This window comes from Phodopus roborovskii, unplaced genomic scaffold (assembly GCF_943737965.1).
Source record: "Phodopus roborovskii unplaced genomic scaffold, PHOROB, whole genome shotgun sequence".
Classification (NCBI taxonomy): domain Eukaryota; kingdom Metazoa; phylum Chordata; class Mammalia; order Rodentia; family Cricetidae; genus Phodopus; species Phodopus roborovskii.
Genome location: NW_026126598.1, coordinates 5,770,684 through 5,797,773, shown reverse-complemented (window position 1 = coordinate 5,797,773; position 27,090 = coordinate 5,770,684). Strand labels below are relative to the sequence as shown.

At 46.3% G+C, this 27,090-nt stretch overlaps 1 protein-coding gene across 2 annotated transcripts in view; it reads right to left on the bottom strand.

Moving 5' to 3' along the window:
• Caln1 (calneuron 1) overlaps positions 1-27,090 on the bottom strand; it is a 439,729-nt gene that overhangs the window by 386,052 nt on the left and 26,587 nt on the right. For both annotated transcript variants that reach the window (XM_051204808.1, XM_051204809.1), the window contains exon 2: positions 7,367-7,556. In XM_051204808.1, the coding sequence (XP_051060765.1) occupies positions 7,367-7,485 (119 nt within the window). In that variant the 5' untranslated portion in view covers positions 7,486-7,556. The remainder of the gene's footprint in view (positions 1-7,366; positions 7,557-27,090) is intronic.

Sequence of the window (27,090 nt, the reverse complement as noted above, 5' to 3'; positions counted from 1 at the left end):
GGGAGGAAGGGGAAGGGGAGGAGGACTGACTGGTAGATGCACCTGTGACATTTGCTACTATTTCCCATCATCTCACAGTCATGAATTATTTTTAAATACTGTTTACTCTTAGCTCCACGGTTCCTCAAATGTGTGACTGTCCCCATGCCCACTCCTACATCTTATTCGTTAATGCCCTATTGTACCATACATTTGTTTAATGCTTAGAGACAGCGCTAGACTACAATTGATTTTCTTTGCTATTACCTTAAGTGCTCCACTCTGCGTCTAGAAGACATAATTCACAGACCTTGCTAGACTTGCCAAAGAAATCCATGCACTAAAAGAGTCTTGGAAATACGTTTGTTTGTTTGTTTGTTTGTTTGTTTGTTTGTTTCTGAGTGTAACAAAATCCCTTTTCCTTTGTTTTCTTAAGACTGGGTCTCATGAAGCCCAAGCTGGCCTCACCCAAGCTGGCCTCAAATTTGCTAATGGTGACCTTGAATTCCTGATCCCCCTCCCTCTACCTCCAGAGTATTGGGGTTTCAGGGATTTCACCATAGTCAAATTGCTAAGATTTCTTGGTACATTGAAATTAATCCCAGACCTGGTAAAAAAAAATCTCTCTCTCTGTCTCTCTCTCTCTCTCTCTCTCTCTCTCTCTCTCTCTCTCTCTCTCTCACACACACACACACACACACACACACACACACACCTCTGGGTGTTAATGGCATCAATTTTATAAGACAGTAAAGGAAACTGTCCCCTCCTGCCCCTAAGGAGGGTGACTTGGTAATCATTTATTGAGAGAAGACAGTGACTGCTGGGTCCTAAATATGGATGTGAACCAAAGCCACACAGGACTGAGATTCTACTAAGCCCTGTTCAGTTAGGAAAATACAAAAACACATACCATTCAATGGACTCCACCCCCAATTCTGAAGTCACACAGCAGCAGCAACCAGCTCAGGTAAGACAAGGTATTCAAGACGACTGTGAGAGCCGTCGGGCCGACTGCTGCAAAACCATCTTCTAAACACATGGGACCATTGCATGCAGACACTCATAACAGTCATGGTTGCCTGTATTAGACCACGCAAGAGCAAGCCAATCAACTCTGCAGCATAGATAGGGAGGGTTCATGGAGTCTACCCCTAGCTAAGGAGCTTTGGAAGTTTCAAGATGCCAGGGTGGGGTAGATCCATCTTCTTTCGGGAATCCAGCCTCCATTAGAATGTTCATGCTTTGGGGGATGTCTCCTTATCTTTGCACATAAAGAAAGCATTGAAAAGATTCTGTGGGCTATGAAAAGAGGACATAAAATTGGGAAGAGGGTGTTGCAAGGCTATCTGGGAGGAGCTGAATGGAAACTAGAGGTTGAAAATAATCAAGATATGATCGATACATTATGAAATTATCAAAGAATGGATCAAAAGCATTTTAATGCATTGGAACTGGAGAAATGGCTCGGCTGTTGAGGGAACTGCCTTCTCTCACAGGGGACCTAGTTCAGTTCCCAGCACCCACATCAGACAGTTCACAACCGCCTATCACTTCAGCTCCAATGTCAGCTTCCGGCCTTCGTGCGCATCTGTCCTGGTGTGGACACACCCACAAATACACATAATTTAAGAATAAAAACAAATCTGGAAACTAAAAAGCGGGCCAGGAATGAAAGAGAGACTGATGCGCCTGGGTCAGAGAACCCAGGGTGTGGGGGAAGGCTAACTCCTCGGCTAAGATTGGCCATCACGTCTCATCGCGTTCTGTGGGGCTGAGAGCTCACACCTTGGCTGCATTTGCAGTTCCAATGTTCATCAAGGATGCTGCTCTCTGCCCTGAGAGCTCTCACTTTCCTTTCCTTCGAGATCAGCTCCATTACCAAGCAATTTCAAGTACTTCCTCTCTCCAGTCCCCTGCCTCTCCACAACTGTGTCCCTGTCCTTAAAAGCCCTGTCCTGCAATGAACCAGTGTAGCTGTTCTGGGGAGCAATTTGGCAAAAGTTAGCAAAAGAAGGAAGGTAGGTGTGTGTGTGTGTGTGTGTGTGTGTGTGTGTGTGTGTGTGTGTGTGTTAATGCCAGCATGTGTACATGTGCATGTCTGTGGATACACACATATGTGGGGGGGAGTATGCTCATGTCATGCATGCATGTAGAGAATGGATATCAACTACAGATGTCTCTCCACAGGTGTCATCCACCTTGTTTGTTTTTTATTTTTAACTTTTAAATTACAACTATTTATTTGCTGTGTGTGTGACTTTGTCATGGCCTTCCTGTGGCGGTCAGACATCAGCTTGTGCAAGTTAGTTCCCTCTTTCTACCACGTGGCGTCCCAGGGATTGAACTCAGGTCATCAGGCTTAGCAGCAAGCCTCTTTACCCACTGAACCATCTTGCCAGCCATCTTACCTTGTGATTATTTTGTATTATTGTGACTGTTGGTGTTGTCATCTCTCACTAAGGAGCCTGCCCAGTGAGCCTCACTATCTACATAGCTCTAACTCTGGGATTGCAAGTATGCATCGCCACGCCCAGCTGTAAGTGGATGTCGGAAATGTAACTCAGGTCTTCATGCTTACATGGTAAGCACTTTCCTGAGCTAACTCCTCAGGGTACACTTTTTTGACCCAAACATTTTAACTGTAGTATGTATACACACGTTCATAAGGATAGACTTACAAAGACGGCCATGGGAGTATTACTTGTGACTGACAGAGCATGAGGGAAGGAGAGAGGTGATGTCAACAGGCACCAATAGGGCTTGGTTAACTGAATAACTATACAATGGAAAAGAACGTCATCAGGGACGGGGGTGGCTCACGGCGCATACTGAAGGACCAGAATTCAGATCCCCAGAATGCACATAAATTCTGGGTGGATGTGACAGCCTTCCAGTAATTCTAACCTTAAAAGATGAAGAAAGGGAATCCCCAGAGCACAACTAGATTCATGAGTGGGCCTGAGTTTGATTAAGAGACCCTGCCTCAAAGGACATGGTGGAAGAGTGATGGGGGATGATTTCTGACACTGGCCTCTGGCCTGCATCAGTATTTGGGGGCTGGGAGTATGTATATCCCAGTCAATAAAGTGCTTTCCTGGCATGCACAACACCCTGGGTTCCACAGCCAGTCTTCCATAAGCTAAGCTAACCCTAAACCTAAACCAGGCATGGTTTATGCAACGAACACTTGCAATCCCAGTGGTTGAGTGGCAGCGGTGAAAGGGTCAGAAGTTCGAGGTCATCCTTGGCCACGAGGCACATCACAAATTTAAAGCTAGCATAGGATACACGAGACCTTGCCTCAAAAATTAATTAATTCATTAATTAAATAATTGCTGAGAGAGTGCAGTCGGTGAAGAGCCTATTGCCTTGCAAGCATGAGGACCAGATTTTGATCCCTAGCACTCACATAAAAAGCCAGGTGTGGTGGCATGGGCTTGTAATACCAGTGCTGGAGTGGTAGGGATAAGAAGATTCCAGACCAGCAGCCCAGCCTAACCAGCAGACTCCAGGCAAGTGAGAGATTCTGTCTCCAAAAACAAGGAGAGAGCTCCTGAGTGATGACATGTGACATTGTCCTCTGACCTACACACAGAGGAAAAAAAAAAAAAAGGAAGAAAAGAAAGAAGGAAGGGAGGGGGGAAGGAAGGAAGGAAGGAAGGAAGGAAGGAAGGAAGGAAGGAAGGAAGGAAGAAGGCAGGCAGGCAGGACCAGATCCAGTCCTTCCACTACAATCCAAGGATGAGTCGGAGATGCCCACTGCCTCATCTTACTACAGCATCTTGTGTTGCACGCCCTCCCCTGAAACGAGCTTCCTCAGAGATGCTCAATGTTGCAGCATCCTTGTTAGGTCTGATGTGTTCAGTAGCACTGAATAAACCCTGGGGGAGAGAATAGCACCCAGTATAGGAACCACAGAAGGGCCTGGGGTCCCACAGAAGAAGGGGAGACACATTGAGTAAAAATAAGGGGGCCTTTCAAGGGGCTAGTTGAATTGATGACAGCAACCTAGCAACCAAAGCCAGCTTAGCAACATGGCAAGAAGAAGTTAAGTTCCTTTAGCCTCTTGCTGTGTAGGACCATGAGGCCACGGGGCAGTTTGTGGGACCTGTTTATGGAGAGACTCTCAAAGCTATTCAGAACAGGGGTGGGAGGGAGAAACAGAGAGAAAAAAGTGCCCTTTGAATTCCCACTGCTTTGAGAGTCAGCAATTTAATGACTCATACATTCTAGATCCCTGCTTTGTCTACACATTTTCATTTCAAAATACTAAAAACACTTTGTTTGGAAGATTGGTTATTTTTAGCTTATGTATCAATAGTGCACATCCAATTCTCCCCAGAGAGAACAGCTTCCTTCGGATTGGCCCGCAGCACCATCCTAGAAGTGGAGTTGTTTACTTAGCTGTATCTTGTCAAAACCACATGGGTATCTCTCTGTCCCATTTTTTTTTTTTTTTGAGGTGGCTAACTGCACCATTGACCACCCAGGAGTCACTCAAGACCAGTTCTCTGATGGCTTTGTCAACTTGACACACCTACCATTGCCTGGGAACAGAGTCTCAGTGAGGGACTTGCTAGACCAAGTTGACCTGTGGGCATGCTTGTGGGGATTCTCTTAATTAATTACTGTGGGAAGATCCAACCTACCTACCAAGGGCAGCTCCATTCCCTAGGCAGATGTCCTGAACAGTGTAAGAGTGAAGAAACCAAGTTGGCATTCATTCTTCTCTGCTCCTAACTGTGGATGTACCATGACTGATTGAAACATGATGAACTCTAACCTAGGATTGTGAACTGAAAGAGACCGTTTTCCTCTAAGTAGTTTTTGACCAATGTGTTTTATCATGGCAACATAAATGGAAGTAAAATAGCATCCAAAGATTCCTGCAGATCCCCTGGCATGGACAGAAATGGAAGAACATTCATTCAGTGTCCAAACCAAGGAGCCAGTGCCCTTACAAGTCAGGACAGCTTGCTCTCCAGAGGCTCAGCCTTGCAAGTGGCTGCAGCTTAAATCTCAATAGGGCAAGTTAGTACCGGCCTTGGAGCTACACAGCTGCAGTTCCAGCACTCAAGAGAATGAGGTAGAAAGATCGTGGTTTTTATAGTAGCCTTGGATAAAAGGAAATAAAGAGCAGAGAAGAAAGAGCTTACCATATGCAAGGTGGGAAAACCCACATTATCTAAGGGCTGCAAGATTGAGGTCCCAGACTAAATAAAAAGAAAAAAAGTAAGGTGACTACTACCATTCATCTCTCTTGTCCTAAGTGTGAGTGCCATGTGACCAGACACCACAAAGTCCTGCCCATATGTCCTCCCCACAATGGTAGCCATAGCTCCTCAAATCACAGGTTGAAATAATCATTTCTCCCTGAAGTTGCTTTGTTGGATTTTTGTCACCACCATGGCAAAGGTAACTAAACCCCTGGCCGGACTTCTCAAGCAGCCATTGTGAACCCAATCTTAGACACAAGTTGTCCTCTGGCTCAGAGTCCTCAAGGGGGCTCACCCAGTATGTCAAGATGCTCTTGACCCAGCGTTTTATCAGCTCCTGCCCTTGAGATCTCAAACACTGAGTTGTCTTGAAGAAGGTTCTAGAATCTAGCTACAGTCTCGCAATGTCCTGTGCCTCAGCCCTCCATGCTGGGGAAATGTGGAAAATCAAGAACTGCATCACCAAAAATATTTCCACACTCCTCCCCATAAGCCTAAGTTCACTCTGTCCACCATAAACACTTTCCACCACTAATAGAAGTTAGGATGGAGAGAGCAAGAGACTCCATGATTTAGAGGGATAATCTCAGGACAGACCAACTTAAAGAACTTACTATCACCTCTGATGTCAGTATCACACAGATCCCAGATTCCCTTCTACACAACACCACAACCCAGGGCCTGGTAACATACAGACCCCACATCCTGAACTGACCTCTTCTATACACAGGGGGAGAGAGGCAAGGAAGAACAGAAAGGGGGAGGGAGACAGAGGAGAGCGTGCAGGGAGGAGGAGCTGGGGGAGGAAAGGACCAAGCAGAGAAGGGGGTTAAAAACAGAGGTGGAGGAAGAGGGGGTGGCGGGATGGTGGAGAAGGAAGTGGAGGAGAATTGAGAAGGAAAGAGAAAAAGAAGGAGGAGAGAAGGAAGGAAGAGGAGACCATAATTATCCTCAGAGAGACTTGCATAGGAATTTACAGTTCTCCTTTGGCTGTGTGACCTCAAGCCAGTGGCTCAGTGTTTGTTACCACTTTTCTCTTAAAACAAAACAAAACAAAACAAACAAACAAACAAAAAAAAAAACAAAAAATGCACTTGTACAGCTAGGCCAGGTGACGCAGTAGTTTCTAGTAGTCCAGCTACTTGGAAGACTGAAGCTGGGGGTCACATTTGAGGACTGTTGGGCTACTGTCAGGGGTTTAAGGCAAGGTTGAGCAACTTAATGAAATCATATCTCAAATTAAGAAAAGGGAAGGCCAGGTGTTGGTGCACGCCTTTAATCCCAGTACTCGGGAGGCAGTGGCAGGCAGATCTCTGTGAGTTCGAGGCCAGCCTCATCTATAGAGCTAGTTCCAGGACAGGCTCCAAAGCTACAGAGAGACTTGTCTCAAAACTCCCCCTGCTCTCCCCCCCCCAAAAAAAAAGGAAGGAAGGAAGGAAAGAAGGGAGACTTGGAATATAGTTTAGTGGTAGAGCATCTGCCTAGAATCCCTCAGTAAGGGGCTAGGGTGTGACTCATTGGTAGAGCACCTGCGCCTAGAATCTCCCATCGAGGGCCTGGGAGGGTGGTTCAGTGGTCAGGCACTTGCCTAGAATCCTCTAGTAAGAGGCTGGTGGTATGGCTCAATGGTATAACAGTTGCTCCAAATTCCTGTACATAATAAGGACCTGTAAAACACTAGTCTAATACACAGAAAGTGCTAAATTTAATCTCCAGTGCTCTTTACACACACACACACACACACACACACACACACACACACACACGACTTAGACAGTCCTCATGGGAATATTTTGAGAATTAATTAAAATGACCTATGTAAAGGTTCTGTTTCCATTCTGTCACTTGCTCTGCATTCTGCAAGTTTCATCTGTTTCATAACAATTCATACCCTCTCAAACCCAGGATTGATAGTGAGTTTGCAACCACACCCTCTTGCCTGGAGCATGAATCTCAAAAGGAGTCCATGGAAACCCATCACCTCCAGAATCCATAGAAACTCTGTGTCCTGCTGGACAGCTCATCCTTTGGGAAGCCCCCACCCACCCACCCCCACAGACTTCTCATAGACTCTCCTATCTCTCCTGGACATCACAGCTCTCAGACCCCGCCCCACTCTAGTTCTAAAACAATCTAGGTGCAGGGATTTGGGGTTGGGGGAGACTTGCCAGGTGGGGAAGTCGGGGGCTGGGCTTCTCCGTCGCTCTCCTCCCCCTTCGGGGCTTTCTTGGTCTTGCTTTGTCTCATTTTCAGGCTTCCCATCTCCAGGTTGCTCGGGCAGCCGCATCAGGGGTCCAGAGTGATGTGGTCAGAGATTTGGGGGTACATCAAAGGCACTTCAGCGAAGACATTGAGACTCTGCAAGGAGTTGACAGAAACTTACTGCCGGAAACAGTGCTGAGAGGTTATTTACTCAAAGTCGGTTGCCTAAATAATTCACACCTGCCCTTCCATGTTTACACGGGACAATGGTAGATACAACCGTGGCCCAAGAAATATAATTATAGTACTGACAGATGTTTAGTTATTAATAAGGACTCAATGTCACCAAAGAGTATTACATAACAAATGGATCTGTGCCTCTGGAAGCAACTTTAATCTTTCTAGGTACTTTTCCATTCACACCCTCAGGCTTTGCCTAAGCAATATAAAATGAACAATGGCAGATACCAACTTGAGGGCTACTTGCAAAAAGAAGCCCAGCACTTTTCATATAGCACCTGCCCTAGGATTGGAGGTCAGGGGCAGACGCTTGCCCAGCATGTGTGAGACGCTGGGTTCCATCCCTACCAGCTTAGCCTCCCTCAGCCAACCAGAAGGTGTTGCCAGGCTTGATGGGATATGGCTGAAATCCCAGCTACTCAGGAGGCTGTAGGTTCAAGGCCAGCTTGAACTACAGAGTGAGACCCTGTTACAAACCAAAGGTTTAAAAAAAAAAAAAAACAAATAGTAGTAGCGAGATGACTCAGCAGATAAAGGAGCTGACTCAGCAGATAAAGGAGCTGACTCTGCAACTTGAGTTCAAGCCTCCACATAACAGTGGAGGGAAAGAACTGACTCCACAAAGTTGTCCTTTGACCCCTGCATGTGCTCCAAGGCATGCATGCACCCCCACATACATATTATGCATGCAGATGCGTACATCATACACAGATACAATAATAAAAAAAATAAGTTTTAGATAGAAAAAGATAAAACTAAGTGGTTGGGCTGGAATGACCCAAAGGATGGGACCACAGGGAGCCCTTTCAGGGAAAAAGCTTCCCAAGTTCAGATTACTAAACAAGATGTAAGTAGACACACACACACACACACACACACTGGTTTTTAGACATTGTGTTTGTCATGTATATGTTTCACCGCTGATAAATGCTTAGGAAAGCCCACTTAAGCGGGAATGGCTTATTTTGGCTCAAGGCTTCAGTGGCACCAGTCTGTGATGCTTGTTTGTTGCTTCTGGCCCTGGTGTAAGGTAAAACATCATGGCAGGTGGTGATGGAGCAAACCTGCTCAGCCCATGGTGGACAGAAAGCAGAGGAGTACATCTAGTGATGTACTTCTTCAGCTAATGGCAACCCCTTAAAGGCTCACTCCTTCCCAATAATGTCATTGATAGAGATTGAAATCAAAGCCTTCAGAATTTGATCATCTCCAAATAAAGCCTTCAACATGTAAGCTTTAGAGAGAAATTTCACAGCCAAACCATAACAATTTCCTCTGGGCTGAAATAGTCCATTCCATTAAGACTCAGCAAGTAAACAACACACATGTCTCAAGAAGTCTCTGAAACTTAGCAGGTCCACAAGGCCATTCAGTGTTAGCTAGCTTTAACTCTCAACCTTACTTAGGCCAGGGTCACCCAAGAAGGAAATTTCAATTGAGAGATTTCCCAGATGAAGTCGGCCTGTGGGCATGTTTGTAGGAGATCATCTTGATTGTTAATCAGTTTAAGAAGGACCAAACCCACCTGGGCTGGTGGTCCTAAGCTATGAAAGACAGCTAAACTGGGGTAACCAGCAAACAGGACTCCTCCATGGTTTCTGTTTCTTTTTCCTGCTCATTCAGTAATGAACTATGATCTGGAATTTATAAGCCAAATAAACCCTTTGCTCTTTTAAGTTTTGGTCATCGAGTGTTTCATCACAAAAGCAAAAAGGAAACATCTCCCTCTTCCTCCCCAAATTATTTAAACAGTTAGAACTGCTGAGAAGAGGCTGTCTAACCTGTTGAGCTGCCTACAAGTTGTGCAGTGAGCTTCAAGTCCCAGCTGTCATGAGTCGTCACCCAAGCTGGGTTGGCTTTCCCTGATGCAACAGTCTTTGAGTCACCCATACTCCTATAAGTAATATATTCACCGGTTCACCAAGTTGGACTTTGGTAGTTTGGTTACTTTGGTCTCTCATCAGTTCCCTATCTACAGTGAACAGACCTTTGTCCATGTCTCCCTAGGAATAGTGTCCCACCACCACCACAGGCACACACAACAACACTAAATCTCAGACACACAGTCACAAAACACACCAACATGGATCTACACACACACACACACACACACACACACACACACACACACACACAGTGATGGATTTCAGACACCCACATGTGCCCATACACATTCAACAGCCTCCATCTCTGAACACACACTCAGAGAACAGTGCTTTGGTTCACACTCACACACTCGTACAACAGTACTAGTCCTTGGGAATGAACCCAAGACGGAGTCACGTCCCATTGTCACGGCCATGTCACCTAGGACCTGAATTCAACCTCCTCCTCTGACTTGCACATACCAGGTACTGTTATGCCCCCCACACTGCACCCCCACAGTCCACGCCGTCCCTACCTGCAGTACCACACCACTCTCTCACATGCCCCTGTGACTCACTGATTCACATGGGCTGACACCCACTCCCCACACACAAGGCATGCATCTAGACTCTCTGTCGCCTCGAGTCATCTCGTGAAGTTCAACAGGAAAAACAAATTTTCCATGTGCTGACAGCAGACATTTTTTAAAAAGTGACATTTTATTTTCAAATATGGTTTTAGTTGCCAAGGGAGAGAGCTAGCACCATGAGAGCTGTAAGTGGTGGGAAAGACAGAGTTCCAAAGATTTCCATTTGGCTCCCTTAGGCAAAATCCTTCCCTGTCAGGCTGCTCCAGGCAGGGTGGCCACCAGGAGAGCGGTCTTAATGGTATTGGAGCAGCAGACCTGGCCATAAAATAGCTCGGAGCTCTCTTGCAAGGCTGTCCAAGCTCCCGGGCAATGGGCTTGAGAGCTCAATCCACTTAATGATTTGGAGCTTGCTCACATTTCCTCAGGAACACGGCCTCAGAAGAGGCAGCTTCCCATGTGGAACAACTGTTCCTGTAGCTCAGGTGACCATAAAGGTGTCCAAGCCAGGAAGCCCAAGTCAGAAGCCACACCATCACAGTTCCCCTGTTAGTGCCTGCTCCAAGGACTGTCCAAGGACGGTGCTGGGGAGATGGCTCAGTCAGTAAGTACAGTGTTTGCTGTATGAGCATGAAGACCTGGGTTCCATCCCTAGAACCCAAATATGGAAAGCTGGACATGAGCTGGAGAAATGGCTTAGCAGTTAAAAGCAAAGGCTGCCCTTCAGAGGACCTGAGTTCAATTCCCAGCACCTACATTGTAGAAAACAACCACCTGTAACTCTAGTTCAGGGGGATCACTGCTCTCTTCTGAGCACCATAAGCACCAAAGGCAATGTGTGTGCACAGGGCACCAACATCCAAGCAGACAAAACAACCCATACAGATACAACTAAAAAAATGTTTAAAATGGGCATGGTGGCACACAGTGGTAACTCCCATACTGGGGTAATAGAAATGGTAGGACCTCTGGGGTTCACTCACCAGCTAGTCTAGCCTACTTGGTGAGATTCGGATTTAGTGAGAGATCCTGTCTCAAAGAACAAGATCAGGTCAATGAGATGATTCATAGAGTAGAGACACTTGTGTATGGGCCTGACAACCTAAGTTCAATTCCTGAGTCTCACAAGAGAGAACAATTCCCAACGGTTGCCTTTTGACACCCCCCCACACACACACACGCATGCATGTGCACAGAATAAATACACACACAGAGAATAAATAAATTAATCAATTAAAAAGCGTACAAAGTGCGTCAAGCATGGTGGCACACACCTTTAAACCCACCACTCAGGAGGCAGAGGCAAGTGGATCTCTGAGAGTTCAGGGCCAACCTGTTCTACAGAGCAAGCTCCAGGACAATCATAGCTATATAACAGAGACATTGTATCTCAAAATCAAAACAAACAAAAATGTACAGGGTGGATAGAACCTGAGGAATGCCACCCAGGGTTATCCTCTGACTGCCATATTTGCATACATATGCAAGCACCTGCTCCATGTTTCCTTCTTTCTTGTTGCTTCATTAAAACACCCTGGCAAAGTAACTTAGAGGAGGAAGGATTTATTTTGGCTCACAGTTCCAGAGGGACACAGTCTATCATGGTGGGGAAGGTGTGGTGACAGGAGCAATGTGGCAGTTTGAATGTAAGAGCCCCATAAGCTCATAGGGGATGGCACTAGCAGGAGGTGTGGCTTCTGGAGTAGGTGTGGCCTTGTTGGAAGAAGTGTGTCACTGTGGAGGTGGGCTTAGAGGGCTCATATATGCTCAAGCCATGCCCAGTGTCTCAGTCCACTTCCTGATGAAGATGTGGGACTCTCGGCTCCTTTCCAGCACCATGTCTTCCTGCACACCACCATGTCACACCATGGTGATGATTATGATGATGGACCAAACCTCTGAAAATATAAGCCACCACAACTAAATGTTTTTCCTTCATAAGGATTGCCGTGGTCATGGTGCCTCTTCACAGCAATAGAAGAAACCCTGACTAGGACAAGCAGGAAGCTGACTGGTCATACTGAAACTATACTCAGTAGGATTAAAAATATGTGGCAGCATGCCCATTTTGAGGATACATCTAAAATTTATGAGCATCTTATGGAGCAATAGAACCAGTTCTCTGAGAACTGTGTGCACAACTTTGAGAATAATAAAGATGGAACACTGAGTAATTGTCTGACTTCAGCCATGTACTTTCAGGGATTAAAAACTGCTTCTTCACTTTGAAAATGGGAAAGGAAAAAGAAACTATACTTGGGAAGCAGAGAGAGAAAAGGAAATGGAGCTGGATTATCAAACCCCCAATTGTGCCCCAAGTGAGGTGCCTCCTTCAGAAGGCTCTGCCTCCAAAAGTTTCTGTTTCCTTCCCAGACAGTGGCACCAGCTACGGACCAAGTGTGCAAACATATGAGCCTGTGTAGCACATTTCTCAAACCGCAACAGAGAGACAGAGACAAAGAGAGAGACACAGAGACAGAGACAGATAAAAGCCAATACATCCTTCACAGTCCAGGACTGAGTACCAAGTGAAACACCCATCATGGGCTTCTGGAAAGAATAGAAGATTACCTTCAACGCCCTCCCCTGTCTAACTAGCTGCTTCTCCCAAGTCCTGATGGGCCTCGTGTACTTTTTAGGGACCTACAGTTGATTGTTCATGAAAATGGTTCTGTCCCCCCAAATGACCAGTGACCTCATTTCCTGATGAGATTTCTGAGGACGATTCACTCCAGGATTTATCCTGGAAGTCCATCTGTCAACTTCCTGTATCATCTCCTGGAAGAGAAGCAGGTGTTTGTGCCCAAATCTTGGAAGTTTGAGTTCTGCGATAATGGCGGGTTGCCCATTATCATCCTTTTTAGCTTCTTGCTCCAAGAAGTTATCCGCCCACTTTGTGAAGCACCTAAAACATCTCTGGATGCATTAGCCAGCCTTGCAGGATGAGTGGGTGTTGTTCTAAACCACATACACCCCCAAATGGCATTATATTGGGTCTGCCCCTCAGGTACTTGATCAGTTCCATTGCTTGTGGGTGTGCATATGCGTGTGTGCCTGTGGGGGGGTGCTTGTATGTGTGTGCCTGCGTGTGTATGCACATGTGTGCATGTGTTTTTGGAAGATAGTGGTGAATACTGGGTGTCTTTCTCAATCACTCTCTGCCTTATTTTTTTCTGTTAAATTTTTAAAATTAACACACACACACACACACACACACACACACACACACACGTGACCCAGGGATTAAACTCAGGTTGTTACACTTGGCAGCAGTCACCTTTATCCCCTGAGCCATCTTGCTGGCCCTCCACCTTGTATTTCGAGGCAGGTATTTCACTGAAACTAGAGCTCACAATTACATTATAGATTGGCTGACCAGCAAGTCCCAGGGATTACCCTGTCCCCACCTCCCCAGGACTCGCCAGGATTAGACTCACACCACAGCACCCGGATTTTTAGATGGGTTCTGAACTCAAGCCTGCACTTCAAGAATAAGCTCCTTGTGTCAGTAAGGATCCTTGAGCATCTACTAGAGGGTAATATACTGATGATCTCCTTATTATAAAACAGGCCATGCATGCTTTGTTGACACCCATGGGAGGCCTGCCCCTTTATGAATGGAGACAGAGAAGTGGATGGGTGGGTGGATGGGGGGCGGGGAACGGGAGGAGAAGAGGGAGAGGAAACTGTGATTGGTATGTAAAATAGATGAAAAAAATAATGAATTAAAAAAAAAAAAAAAAACAAGGCACGTTGACCCCAGTGCCTCCAAGGACAGAGAGATAATACAAAGATGCCAAGCTGCCATATGTCAAAGTGTGGGGTAACAGGAAACTGTCTCAAACGGGAAGCCACAACTCGTTGCCTACTGATTATGGCCGGGAAGAAAGGGAGCCCAGCAATGTGATGTCTAAAGAGAAACTGAAAACCCAGACTCCCAGACTTGTCAAAACAACAGACAGCTGGCTTCATTAAATCCTGCCAATAAAGACCTTCAAGTTTTAAGAGCCTTTGTGAGAAAACAAGAGCAGATCCAGGTGTAGCGGCACACACCTGTGATTGCAGCTCTCAGGAGGTGGAGGCAGGAGGATCAGGAACTCTAGGTCATCCTTAGCCATCATAAGTTTGAGAATAGCCTGGATTACATGAGACTGTGTCTCAAATGATAGATAGATGAATAAAAGATCATACATACATACATAGGTACATACATAGATGCATGCATGCATACATACATACATGATATGTCTTAGCTAAGGTTTCTGTTGCTGTGAAGAGACACAATGGCCACAGCATCTCTTATAAAGGAAGATGTCTAATGGGCTGGCTTACTGTTCAGAGGCTTCATCCATTATCACCATGGCAGGACACAGCAGCATGAAGAAAAACATGGTGCTGGAGCTGAAAGTCCTACATCTTTATTGGCACTGAACTGAGACACTGGGCATGGCTTCAGCATATATGAGACCTCAAAGCCCTCCTCCACAGTGACACACTTCCTCCAACAATTCCACACCTACTCCATGCCTCCTAATAGTGCCACTCCATTTGGGGGCCATTTTATTTCTAACCATGACCCGGAAGGGAGGGAAGAGAAGGAGGGAGGGAGGGAGGGAGGGAGTAAGGGAGGGAGGGAGGAAGGAAGATGACAGAGAAATTAGATGATTGGTTGAAAGATGACAGATGATTGTGAATAGATGTAGATGAATGAATGGTAGATGATCAACAGATAAATAGATTATAGATGATTGCCAGATACAGGTGTATGATAGATAGATAAGATAGGCAGGCAGACAGTTGCTACATAGGTCATTTAAATAAGTGAATACATTACTAACTAAATATAAACTCCATTTCTGTCTACATAGCGGGATTGCTTCTACTGAAGTTGACCACTGACAATGACCTCAGCCCCTCCTTCCAAACTGGTGACATGCCAACCCTTGAACTACTGGTACACAGCCAGCTCCTGCTGTGCTGGTATAGGGTTATAGGGTTGCCCAGCACCAGAATGCCTGGGCCCAGGGCAGGTCAGCAGGAATAAGGTGTCCTTAGCTAAAACATACTTTGGGTACCAACCAGTTCTGCTGTCAGAAGGAGGGCTAGCTTCTCCTCCCTCCAGGAAACTAGGGGACAAGTTGAGTATAGCTGGAGGGCTCCCAGCTGGGGCCTAGCTAAGCCAAGTAATAGACATTCTTGTTTCCTTCCCCTCCCCTCTCCCTCCCTTGTCCCCTCCCCCCTCCTTCTCTGACAGCGTCTCACCCACCCTGCCCTGGAACACACTAAGTAGCTCAGATTGGTCTTGAATCCTCCTGCTCCTGCCTCGCTGGGGCTGGGATCACAGGCCCCTGTCACCATAGCCCACCTCCCACTCCCTCTTTACTTCCAGAACATGAAAATGAAGCTGGGAAAAGCACCGTGAGCTTGTCTGGTCTGACCTGAGTCAGTGCATCAAGAACAAATGAGAACCTAAAACAAAAGTGACCAGGAAATCCATTTTGAGCCTGCAGCTGCCATCCCAAGGCTCACAGAGTGGCTCCCTTGGTTACCAGCCAGCCTCTTTCGCCCTCTCTGGCTCCTAAGCGACTACTTAATCAGGCATTGTGCGTTTGAATGTATTCATTATATTTTAATATGATTATGTCCAATCCAGTAGACTGAAACAGATTCATCCAGATGTTTAATTAGTCTCTAAATGCCTATTATTCTTGGTGTCAACTTGGCAGGGACTTTGAGACCAGAGAAGCCATTCACACTCCTTGTTTCTTAGTCATACTCTGGGTGGGGCTCGTCCATGCATCAGGGGTCAGGGCATCTGTGCAGTGCTGGGATCCACAGGCACATTCATAGTGGCCCCCAGGTTTCCTGTCACTGCTTCCCTACTCCTGGTCTTTGAGAGAGAGCTTTGGGAGGTGGCGGTGACTCTTGGGCTCTGGAGAATGGTGTGGCCTCTACACTCCATGGCACCCACAGGGTTGTTAGCCACACAGTCACCCTGAGCCGGTGTCTTCCCTAGCCTGTCTCCCTGCTTGCACAACAATCCCCCTCAAGTCCACAAGATCCTTCTATTGCGACGACATCTTCAAGTCAGTCCTGCCGGGTGGGACACCCAGTAGTTCAAGCTTTTATGTCCCCAAGTTGTCACTATGACTTCTTTCCCCAATTTTTAAATCATATTTATTTATCTGTGTGCCTGGGGTGGGTGGAGTACAGCCAGAGGACTATTTGTGAGTGTTGATTTCTTCTGTCCTGGGGATGGAACTCAGGTCGCCAGCCTTTACCAGTGGGTAAAGGCAAGCATCTCACCCACCCGGCCATCTTGTCAGTCTGCCCAGGGACCATCGTGGAAGAGGTGGTGAAAAGAGTTAGAAGTCCTGGAGGGCCGGATGGAGACAATGTCCTCTGAACATGACGGGACTGCCCCACACAGGAGTTCACAGAAGCTGCCTGCACGAGGCCTTCGATACATCGAGCCAGTGAGAGAGCACAAAATAAGGCGGAACCGTGGTGAGACAGCTCAGTAGGTAAAGGCAGACACCTCCAAGCCTCACAACCTGAGTTTGATTCCTGGGACCCACGAGATATAAGGAAAGAATCAACTCCCGCAAGTTGTCCCCTGACCGCCACATTCACACTGTGGCACATGCATGTCTCTCTATGCACAAGAAATAAATAAAATGCAATAAAATAAACAACAGATGTTTAAGGTAAAGTGATTGAAGAAACACACCCGGCGTCGGTTTCTGGCCTGTACACACTCATGTAAATGCATGCATGCATACCTTCACAAACATGTACACAAGCATGCAGCTTACACACACGTGCAGAAAGGGCACTGCAGGACTGAGCTGTGACTTCAGGGAATCACTGGCTACACTGTCTCTGAGCAGCTACTTAAATCAATCAAGTTCACCTTGGTCTTTGGCTGTGGTGGTGCTCAGTGGTGCTCTGCACTGACCCCTGGTGTTCACAGTTCACACTGCAGCACACTGTGCAGGCTCATCACTACCTGGGATCTGTCCCTTGCCCTAGGGTACCATTCAGCTTTCTGCTTTCATCTTACTGTCTGCAGAGCCTTTCTTTGACTAAAGCATAAGACAGAACACAATGGCTACCTTATTTAAAAGCCTCTCATGATTTGTCATCCCCTGCCTGCCACCCAAGCAGCTCCTGAATGCCTCCGCATCCATGGACTGTATGCTTCTACTGGGCTATTTGTGTCCAAGCCATGCACAGCACCTGTCCTTCAGCTCAGGAAAAATCTGACTCTCCCATCTCCCAGGTCTCAACTAAGCACACACCCAGCCTCTCTCAACTCCCAGGACTCAGGCCGGTTGTTATCCCCCAGATCTCCACTCAGTACATACTTGGGTTTTCCCACCTCCCAGGCCTCGCTTGGCTCAAGGCATGCACGCATGGCCTCTCTGGTCTGCAAGACATTGATTAAGGGCACAGGCAGCCTCTCTCACCCTCCAGCACACCTATCGCTTCCTGTGTCCCAGGGTTCAGTGTGGCACATTCCTGGCCTCTCTCACCTCTCAGGCTTCAGTGTCGTCTCTTAGAGGCAAGTTCCAGTCCCCGAGTTCCAGGATGACTTCCTACACACAACTTCCACACACTCTGCCCTCCCCTCAGAGCATTTATCACTGTCTAAAATGGCTGTATCCATTCACCTCGTTATCACTTTCTAAGTCTTAAAATATCACAGAAGCTCATATTTTGCCAGCTCTCCTACAAATATCAGCCATAAATTCTGCACAGTTTACAAAAGACAATCTTCCCAAAGTCAAGGAGGTGTGGCCAGAAGAGGGAAGAAATGGAGGGTAGTGATGTGTGCAGGAGAAAAGAGGGGCTCCCCGGTCCATGGCTTTTGCCCAAGGGCACTGGGGATTCCAGCCTTGGACGATCAGAATTCAGAGTTGGGGCTGCAGGTGGCCCAGTAGTGTTCACTGCCAGCCATTACTCCAGATCCAAGGGACCCAAAATCTTTTTCTGGCCTCCTTAGGCCTGTGTACACGCATGCACACACACACACACACTATCCTGGCAGGAATTGATGACAGTACCCCACACACCCACACCCCACAGTGCATGTGTGTCTGTGTGTATGTTCACGTGTATGTGTGTGTGTGTGCGTGCAGAGGCCCACGCTTAACACTCATTGTCATCCTCATTTCCACTTCACGTTATTTGATTATTTACACACTTATTCTAGTCTATAAACATTTATTTATTGGTGTGAAAGAGAAAGCATGCATGTGCATGTGTTTGGCTCATGTGTGAAGGTCAGAGGACAACTTGAAGGAGTCACTTCTCTCCTTCCACCATGTGGGTCCTGGGGATCGAACTCAAGACATCAAGGTTGGCAGCAATCACTTTTAGCCAATGAGCCATTTCCTAACCCTCTGCCTTATTTTCTGAGACAGGGTCTCTCACTTGGACCTGTGATGGATAATGTTATGTTTTAAGTTTAAATTCTATGCTTAAAAGATCTATAGAATGGGGGCTAGAGAGATGGCTCAGCAGTCTGAGCAGTTAAGAGCACTGACCGCTCTTCCAGAGCACCCGGGTTCAATTTCCAGCACTCACATGGCAGCTCCCAACTGTCTGCAACTCTAGTATCCAACACCCTCACATGTGCAAGCAAAACACCAATAAAATTTTTAAAAAATAATTTTTAAAAATTAATAAAAAATAAATTTAAAAAGATCTATAAAACAAAGATGCCTCTATCCTGAAAGCCCCACTTTCCCAAGGACAGATAACTTCCTGGAATACTGGGGGCTGTTGATAATGAACCATGTGGTCTCACTTCTGTAAACAAGCTTGGTTGCCCCAAAGATCACAGGATGTATGCTTGATTACATGTAGACAGGAAGTATGTCACGGCTGTGCTTGCCTCTGAGTACACAAAGGCAGGAAGCACATCGCCTTGTGAGTTTTGCCTTTATAGCCCCTGACTAATGCAATCCGGAACCATACTCTGAGCCTGAGTCTCCGGTATGGTCCTGGCCAGTATCTATGGTCTTGGTCAATATTTAATAAAGCCTCTTATTTTATTAAGATTTAGTCATTGGGACTGGAGAGATGGCTCAGAGCTTAAGGGCACTGGCTGCTCTTGCAGAGGTCCTGAGTTCAATTCCCAGCACCCACATGGTGGCTCACAACCATCTGTAATGAGTTCTAGTGCCCTCTTCTGGCCTGCAGGGAACAGAGTCAGGCAAATAATAAGTAAATAAATAAATAAATCTTCTTATTTATTTATTTATTCATTGTCAGACTAGTTAATATCTGAATGATCCTAGACCCCATAGCAGACTCAGAGCTGCCAACTTCTATTAGTCTAGCTAGCCAGCTTGTTCTGGGGAGCCCCCCTACCTCTGCCTTTCAAGTGCCAGAACGCCTGCCTGGCATTTATGTAGATTCTCAGGATCTGAACTCTAGCTTTCATGAAAGCACTTTATCCACTGAGCCATCTCCCCAGCCCCAGGAATAAAAATATCCTAGAGACATTTATCCCTCTTCTCGGCTATCAGATTATTAAGGCAATAGATTCCCCATCTCCATTTTCAAATTCTCCAGGAGTCTCATTCTGTGAGAAAGAAAAGGCTGAAGCCTGGAAGGGGTAACTCATCTCCCAGAAGGAGATATCACAGAGTTCTCCCACTTGTCAGACCTCCTTGCAGGAGAAACTAGAGCTGAGACAATGATGGTCAGTGATGGTTGGGACCTCACCTTAACCAGGACTGCTTAGCTTTGTACCTCTCTACCACCCCCCACCCCTCTCGATTTAATGTATGTCTGTAAGTGGTTATGTGCACATGTGAATGCAGGTACCAGAAGAGACCAGAAGAGGGCATTGTATCCTCTGGAGTTGGAGTTCAGATGGCTGTGAGCTGCCTGATGTTGGTACTGGGAACCAAACTATGGTCTTCTGCATCCTCCCCCCCCCAACCCCCAACCCCCCCCTCCCGCTTCTCACCATGACTTGTTTGTTTAATTGACCTGCTGAGGCCCAGTGGTGAGCTTAACTCTTTAGGGCTGATGGAGTCCCAGCTCTGTCTCTCATGACTCTGATAACAAAAAGAGAGAGCTTTAGGAGATGGACACACATTTTGTTATAGGAGCAACCTTTGCCCATAAAGTATAAAATTGGGCAAGCTTGAAACAACCTATTGGGAGCCAAGGGAATGGGTCACCCAGCCAGATCAACTGTACACTCAAGGAAATGAATCAATACTGCCAAGACATGTCCTGCAGAACCCAGAGTCTACACAACATAGTACTAGTCCATAAAGTCCAGGGGTCAAAGTAAAACTGTTGTGTACAAAAAGAGGGAAGAAAGGGAGGGAGGGAGGGAGGGAGGGAGGGAGGGAGGGAGGAAGGAAGGAAGGAAGGAAGGAAGGAAGGAAGGAAATAAGAAGAGACAGGCAGGCAGGCAGGCAGGCAGATAAAACATGGACTGGTAAGATGACTTGGCAGGTAAAGGCACTCAGCACTAGCCCGAGTTGGATCCCTGGTACCCACATAGTGAAGAGAGAATAGGCTCCCCCAAGTTGTCATCTAACCCCCAACACACTTAATGCCACATATACACACACAAACAAGTAAACAAATGAGCAAATAAATGTTTAAATTAAAAAAATAGTCAGGCAGTGGTAGCACACAATTTTAATACCAGCACTTGGGAGGCAGAGACACGGGGAATCTCTGTAAGTTGGAGGCCAGCCTGGTCTACAGAGTGAGTTCTAAGACAGGCCCCAAAGCTATGGTGAAACCCTCTCTCAAAAAGAAAATTTTAATCAGACTCTAATTCCCAATTGTTTTGTTTCTTTTTTTGAGACAAGTTCTCATATGGCCCAGGCTGGCCCCGAACTTCCTATGTAGCCAAAGCATGCCTTGATTTCCATCTCTCTCAACCTCCTGAGTACTTGGGGTTACTCCTGGTTCAGGTGGTTCTGGAAACAAACCCAGTGCCTTGGCCACATTACGTGAGTGCCCTACAAACTGGGCCACAACCCCTAACCTAAGGGACCCACATCTCCTAGAGGAATTTCTCAGCCTGCTACAGTCAACAACCTGTACAACACAAGTCACAACCAATCAAAATGAACACTGTAACCTGTAGGACACAAGCCACAACCAATCAAAATGAACACTGTCCGGGCACCTGCAAATCATATGGGATGTCAACACTCATGAGGTAATCTGATGCTGGCTGCACCCCATGCAGCATCCTGTTCCAGAAGGTGTCCTGGGCATCTCTTCAGTTTGCATAACCCAACTCTAGTACAACCTTCTGCTCTATCAACTGTTAAGGCATATGGGATTGTACCCAACCAGCAGCCCTGGGCAACTGCCCTCCAAATTCTGTCAAGAAGAATTGCCTCAGAATTCATTGTTTGGTGCTCACACTGCTGTAAGAACAGCTACCTATAGAGTTAAGTCCCTCTGTGTGAACAATAGCTTGAAATCTATTAGCAGTAACAAGGACCCATTTCTTCAAGTTTTTATTTTGTACTTTTTAAAAATATTTTTGGAGACAGGGTCTCACTATGTCAGCTGGCTTTGAACTCTCTATGTAGGCCATTCAGACCTAAAACTCACAGAGATCTCCCTACCTCTGCTTCCTGGGTGTGGGGTTTAAATGCATGCACCACCACACCCAGCAAGATTTATTTTATTTTAAATTATGTGTCTGTGTGGGGGTTATATGTGTACATGTATATGCAGTGCCCATAGAGTCCAGAAGAGGGTGCTAGATTCCTGGAGCCTGAGTTACAAGCAGATGTGAGCTACCTGACTTGGGAACTGAACTCAGATCCTCTGCAAGGATAGTAATCACTCTTAATCACTGAGATATCTCTCCAGACCCTCAAGCAATAGCTTATTATGACCCCCAGTAAGAAAAAAAGAAATGACAGAGATAAAAATGTAGGGCTTAAAATACCTTCCTGATTAGTGTACTCCAATTCTTTACCATACCCCTGACACATATATATGTGTTAATATATATGCATGAGCACACATACATGCATCAAAATACTACAGCAACCTCTGAGAACATTCCTCTGGATCAATGTTCACAGGCAGCCTGTCACAGAAAATCTGAGTTCTCATTAAGATTAACTCCTTCCCAATGCTGAGGAAGTAACTCACTCAGTAAAGCACTTGCCATGCAAACATAAGGACCTGAGTTTGAGCCCCCAAACCCATGTAAAAATAAGTCAAGTGAGCTGGGGAGATGGCTCAGTGGGTAAGAGCACTTGTACAAGCATGAATACCCAGAGTTCAAGTCAACAGCACCCACTTAAAAAGACAAAAGCAGCCATGCACATGCCCTACAACCCCAGTAACATCATAAAGACAGAAGGATCGCCGGGGCTTGCTGGTCTTCAGCCCAGCTCCAAGTTCAGTGAGAGACTCTGTCTCAAGGGAATGAGGCAGAGTTGTTGAGCAGGACACCAAGTTTCCCCCTCTGGCCTCAGCGTATGTGACCAGAGGCACACAAATTTGCAGACATAAGACATACCTCACATACATGCACGAGTGCGCGCGCGCGCGCGCGCACGCGCACGCACACACACACACACACACACACAGTAGCATATATACTTGCAATTGCAGAACTGGGGTGGCAGAGGCAGGCAGATCCTTTAGGCAGTTGACCAGACAGCCCAGACTGCTGGACAAGCTCCAAGCCAGTAAGAGAGCCTGGATCATCACAAGTGAAAAGTACACAACACCTAAAGAATGACATGTGAGACCGTCCTCTAGTCTCCCCAAGCATAAGCATTCACCTACATGCATGCACACACACACATGCACATACTTCTGTGCACTTAAACGTCTGCGTACATGCAAAAGATTGACTCAGAACTATGGGAATATATGGGGATCCCATTCTCCCTAATCATCCCTTGCCAGGATGTGAACCTTAAACATCAACCCTCCCTTGCCCCCAAAAGATGTGCCAGTTAGGTGGCTCAACCAGCAGAGCCAGTTGTTACAAAGCTTGGTGACCCTGTGTTTGATCCCTGCCACCCATGTAAAGGTGGAAGGAGAGAACCGATTCCACAGAGTTGTCCTCTGCCCTCCACATGTGTGCCATGACTCATAGACACACACGAACACACACACATACACAGGCATAATAGTAATAATAGACTTTGTAAAGAATGTCAGCAGATAACATCTGGGGTTTTAGCAGAGACTTCCCAGTTTTGCCGCCACCTGCCTAACTGATTGATGTTCCCACAAATATCTTCAGAAAATGCCTTGATGTATAACTTTCCTTTGTCCTGTGATGATAGAAACACATGCAACCACTCCACAGGGGAATACGTTATTCAGGGCAAGTAGACTCCACATGTCCAAGCCGAAGTCACCCTCAGTTCTCAAATTAAACCCTCTCATTCTCTCAGAGGGGAGAGCTGTGTTTCTCAGAGGTCCTGAGCCTGGAATTTTACTTCCTGCCTGGTGAGCCAGCAGCGGGAGTTCCCTTCATCCTTCATGCTGGCAGGAAGAAAAAGCTCAGGATTACCCCAGAGTCCACCTCCTACCAACACCATTCCTGGCTCCCTCCTTGCTTTCCTGGCCTTTGTTTTCAATTTGCTTATTGTCTTTGTCCGTTTATTTACATAATTGTTTAATTATGCCTCCCAATTTAATATGCGCCTCTGTAAGCTGCCTCCATTCTGGAACAAGGTGACGATATCTAAGCAGAGCCCAACTCCCGATAGCTTGCTGCCGGATAGCTTGCTGCAGCAGCATTGACTTAGCCTTTCCAGGTCCTCTTTAGCAATCACCAGCTATGACACAGCCATTCCACTATCATTTAAAACTAGGAAATCTGCCTAGCCGGAGAGATGGTGCCGATGAAACTAACCAAATTCCACTTTGTTAAGCATTCGTGTAATCTTGTTAGCCTCTGTGTTCACAGCACAGCATTCCCAAGGGACACGAGAAAGAAATGAAGCCATCACCTTGTCTGGACCAGGCGTCTGTTACTCTTCCTGCTGTACCTGTGGGCTCTCCTTGGGTTCAAAGGCAGTGAAGGGAAAACTCAGTATGTTGGGTGAGGTCACCTGAGCTTTAGATGTTTTAAGTTCCCACTGGGACAATTTTGTTTTCCTCTACCTCGGGGACTTAGAGGGAGAGAGGAAATGTGTCACCCAGAAGTTGCAGAAATGCAGGCTCTCACAGCCAGGTGCACATGTAATCCTAGGCATCTGGGAGGCTGGGGCCAGAGAACTCGGTTCAGTCTGGACTGCACACACATCAAGGTGGTGAAGGTCAGATTGATTGTCACTTTGACAGGATCTAGAGTCAGCCAGGGCAAGGCCATATCTGTAAAGGACTTTCTAGACTGTATGTATTAACTGTGGTGGGAATATCCACCTTTAATGTGGATGGCTCCATGATGGGGATTGAATACAAAGGAAGAAGTGAGCTGAGCACCTGCATCCATCTCTCTCTGCTTCCTGACTGTGGGTGCAAATTTGCTATACCTTCTCAGATTCCTCATGCCATGCCTTCCCCATGGACTGCATCCCTTGAATTGTGAGCCAGCAAACCCTTCCTCCCTTAAGTTACCTTTGGCAGATGTTTCGATGCTGCAACAAAGTAACTAATGAAGGCTGCTGTCTCAGAAAAGCAAACAAACAGCGTTATAAAGATGAATTAAGTTTCTGTCTTCCCTACCAGATGGCAAACTGTGGTCCCACTGATGACCCCCTCCCCCTGTGCAAACAAGAGGAGCGTAATACTTCCAGGTAAGCAAGTACTCAACCAAGGGGTCCACTCTCCAGCTCTTCTTGGGACACACAATGCACCTGAAGTCCAGGTGTAAACAAGCTAAAGGACTGGGGTGTAAATCAGTAGTAAACCCCTTGCCTAGCATGGGCAAGGTTCAGAGTTTTACATTCAGCATTGTGAAAAAGCAAACAAATTAATCAAATAGGCTAGTAGACAGAAGATCCCAGAGGAACTGTAAAGTTAGACTTAGTCTGGAGAAATGGCTCAGTTAGTAAAATGCTTGCCCTGGAAAGCACGAAGACCTGAATTCAACTCCCAGAACCAAGGTAGAAAAAGGCAGGCATGGCAGCTACTGAAAACTGAAAATCTCAGCCCTGGAGAAGTGAAGTCTGTGGGAGCCCTGGGGCTCACTGGCCAGCCAACTTAGCCAAATTCAGCTGAATGTTAGGCCAGTGAGAGAACATGGCTCAAAACAAACAAGGTGGGGCTGGGAGCTGATGGTGGGCATTAAGGACAGGGCCAGTAAATCAACACAGCCAGGGCTGTTGTTGACTCAAAGGCATGCTTGGGGAGAGAGGAGCCAGGGGCCAGAAAACAATCTAGAGCCTCATTTAACATGGACTTTTGGGACTGGTGGTGCAGCTGAATGAGTTAAGTACTAACTTAGCCCTGGGCTCAATTCCTAACAATATAAACTGGGCATGGTAAAGCATATCTGAAATCTGGGTACTTGAGAGAAGGAGGAGGCAGAAGGATCAGAGTTCAAGGTCAGCCATGGTTATACAGGAAGTTTGAGTTCAACCTGAGCTACTTAATACCCTGTCTCAAAACAAACACAACACTCAAAATGTTCAGTGAACTTAGTATAGCAGTAACCCCAGCACTCTGGAGTCTGAGGTGGGAGGATCACACGTTCTAAGCTGACCTGGGACACATAGCACATTCCAACATAACCTGAGTCACATGGTAAGACCAGGGCAAGTTAGAAAGACAGATAAATAAATAAATAAATAGATAGATAGATAGATGGATGGATGGATGGATGGGAAAGGAAAGGAAAGCAGCCATCACCCTAGGACCTTGTCTGTCTTTCTTGCTACGAGTCAAGAAACTTCTACACAATGGATAAAGTCGAAACTGCTCACAGAGATAATGTGTATTTTCCTGTCTCACTACAGAACATCTCGGATAGTATGTTCAAGACAGCAAGTGAGGCCTGGGCAAATGCTCAGTGGTTTGGAGTATCTGGCAGAGGGTCCAGGTTTGAACCCATCACCTACTCACCCACGACAGTCAGCTTACAACTGCCTGCAACTCCAGCTCCGGGGATATAACACCCTCCTCTCTCAGGCACTGCACCCGTGTGGTGCACACACACCCACACAGGGACACCTGTGAATGGTGCTGGCTTACGGCTGGAATGGTTTTGGCTCTGAGTTTACCTGTGCTAGCGTTCCACTCATCCCCAAAGTTAAGAGTGCATCTTGGGAAGACCACGGGACAACTTCATTTACAACAGCAAACTACTTAAGATACAGGAAGTAAGCAAACTAACTCACAAAATGCACATTTAAATTTTAAACTTGGAGTAATCTTTAAGCATCACTGAAATTTATAGCAATGTAACTGAGACAACCCAGAGAATCATGAGCAGTGAGGTGTGCTCATGGGGTACCGAGAGATTACCACCAAGCCTGATGAGTTGAGTTCATTCCTCAGAACACACACGATGGAAGGCAAGAGCAGGCTCCCGAAAGTTGTCCCCTGACCTCTGGGTGAATGAGCTTACTTCCGCATGCACACGCATGTCTGCACAGACACACTACATACTGTAAAGAAGAGATACATGCATCTCCATTTTCATTGTGCTTTATTCACTATAGCAAAAAGTTGTAATCAGCCTAGTTGTCCAATAACAGATGAGTGGATGATAACCATGTATGTATGTGTGTGTACATATGTGTGTATATGCATGTATGTGAATATAAATATTATTCAGATCTAAAGAAAACTGAAATCACAAAATATTCAGGAAAATGGATGGACTTAGAATATTAGCTGAGATCACATCATCTCAGAAAGGAAATAGGTTCATGTTGTCCCTCATGTGCAGAACCTAGCTCATAACATATGCATCTGTGCAAATAAGGGTGTGTATGGTTACAGCCTAACATGTAGGAAGAGAACAAGAAAGGCTAAATATTAGAGCATGAGGCAGAGCTAGATGCAGGTGATAGAGAC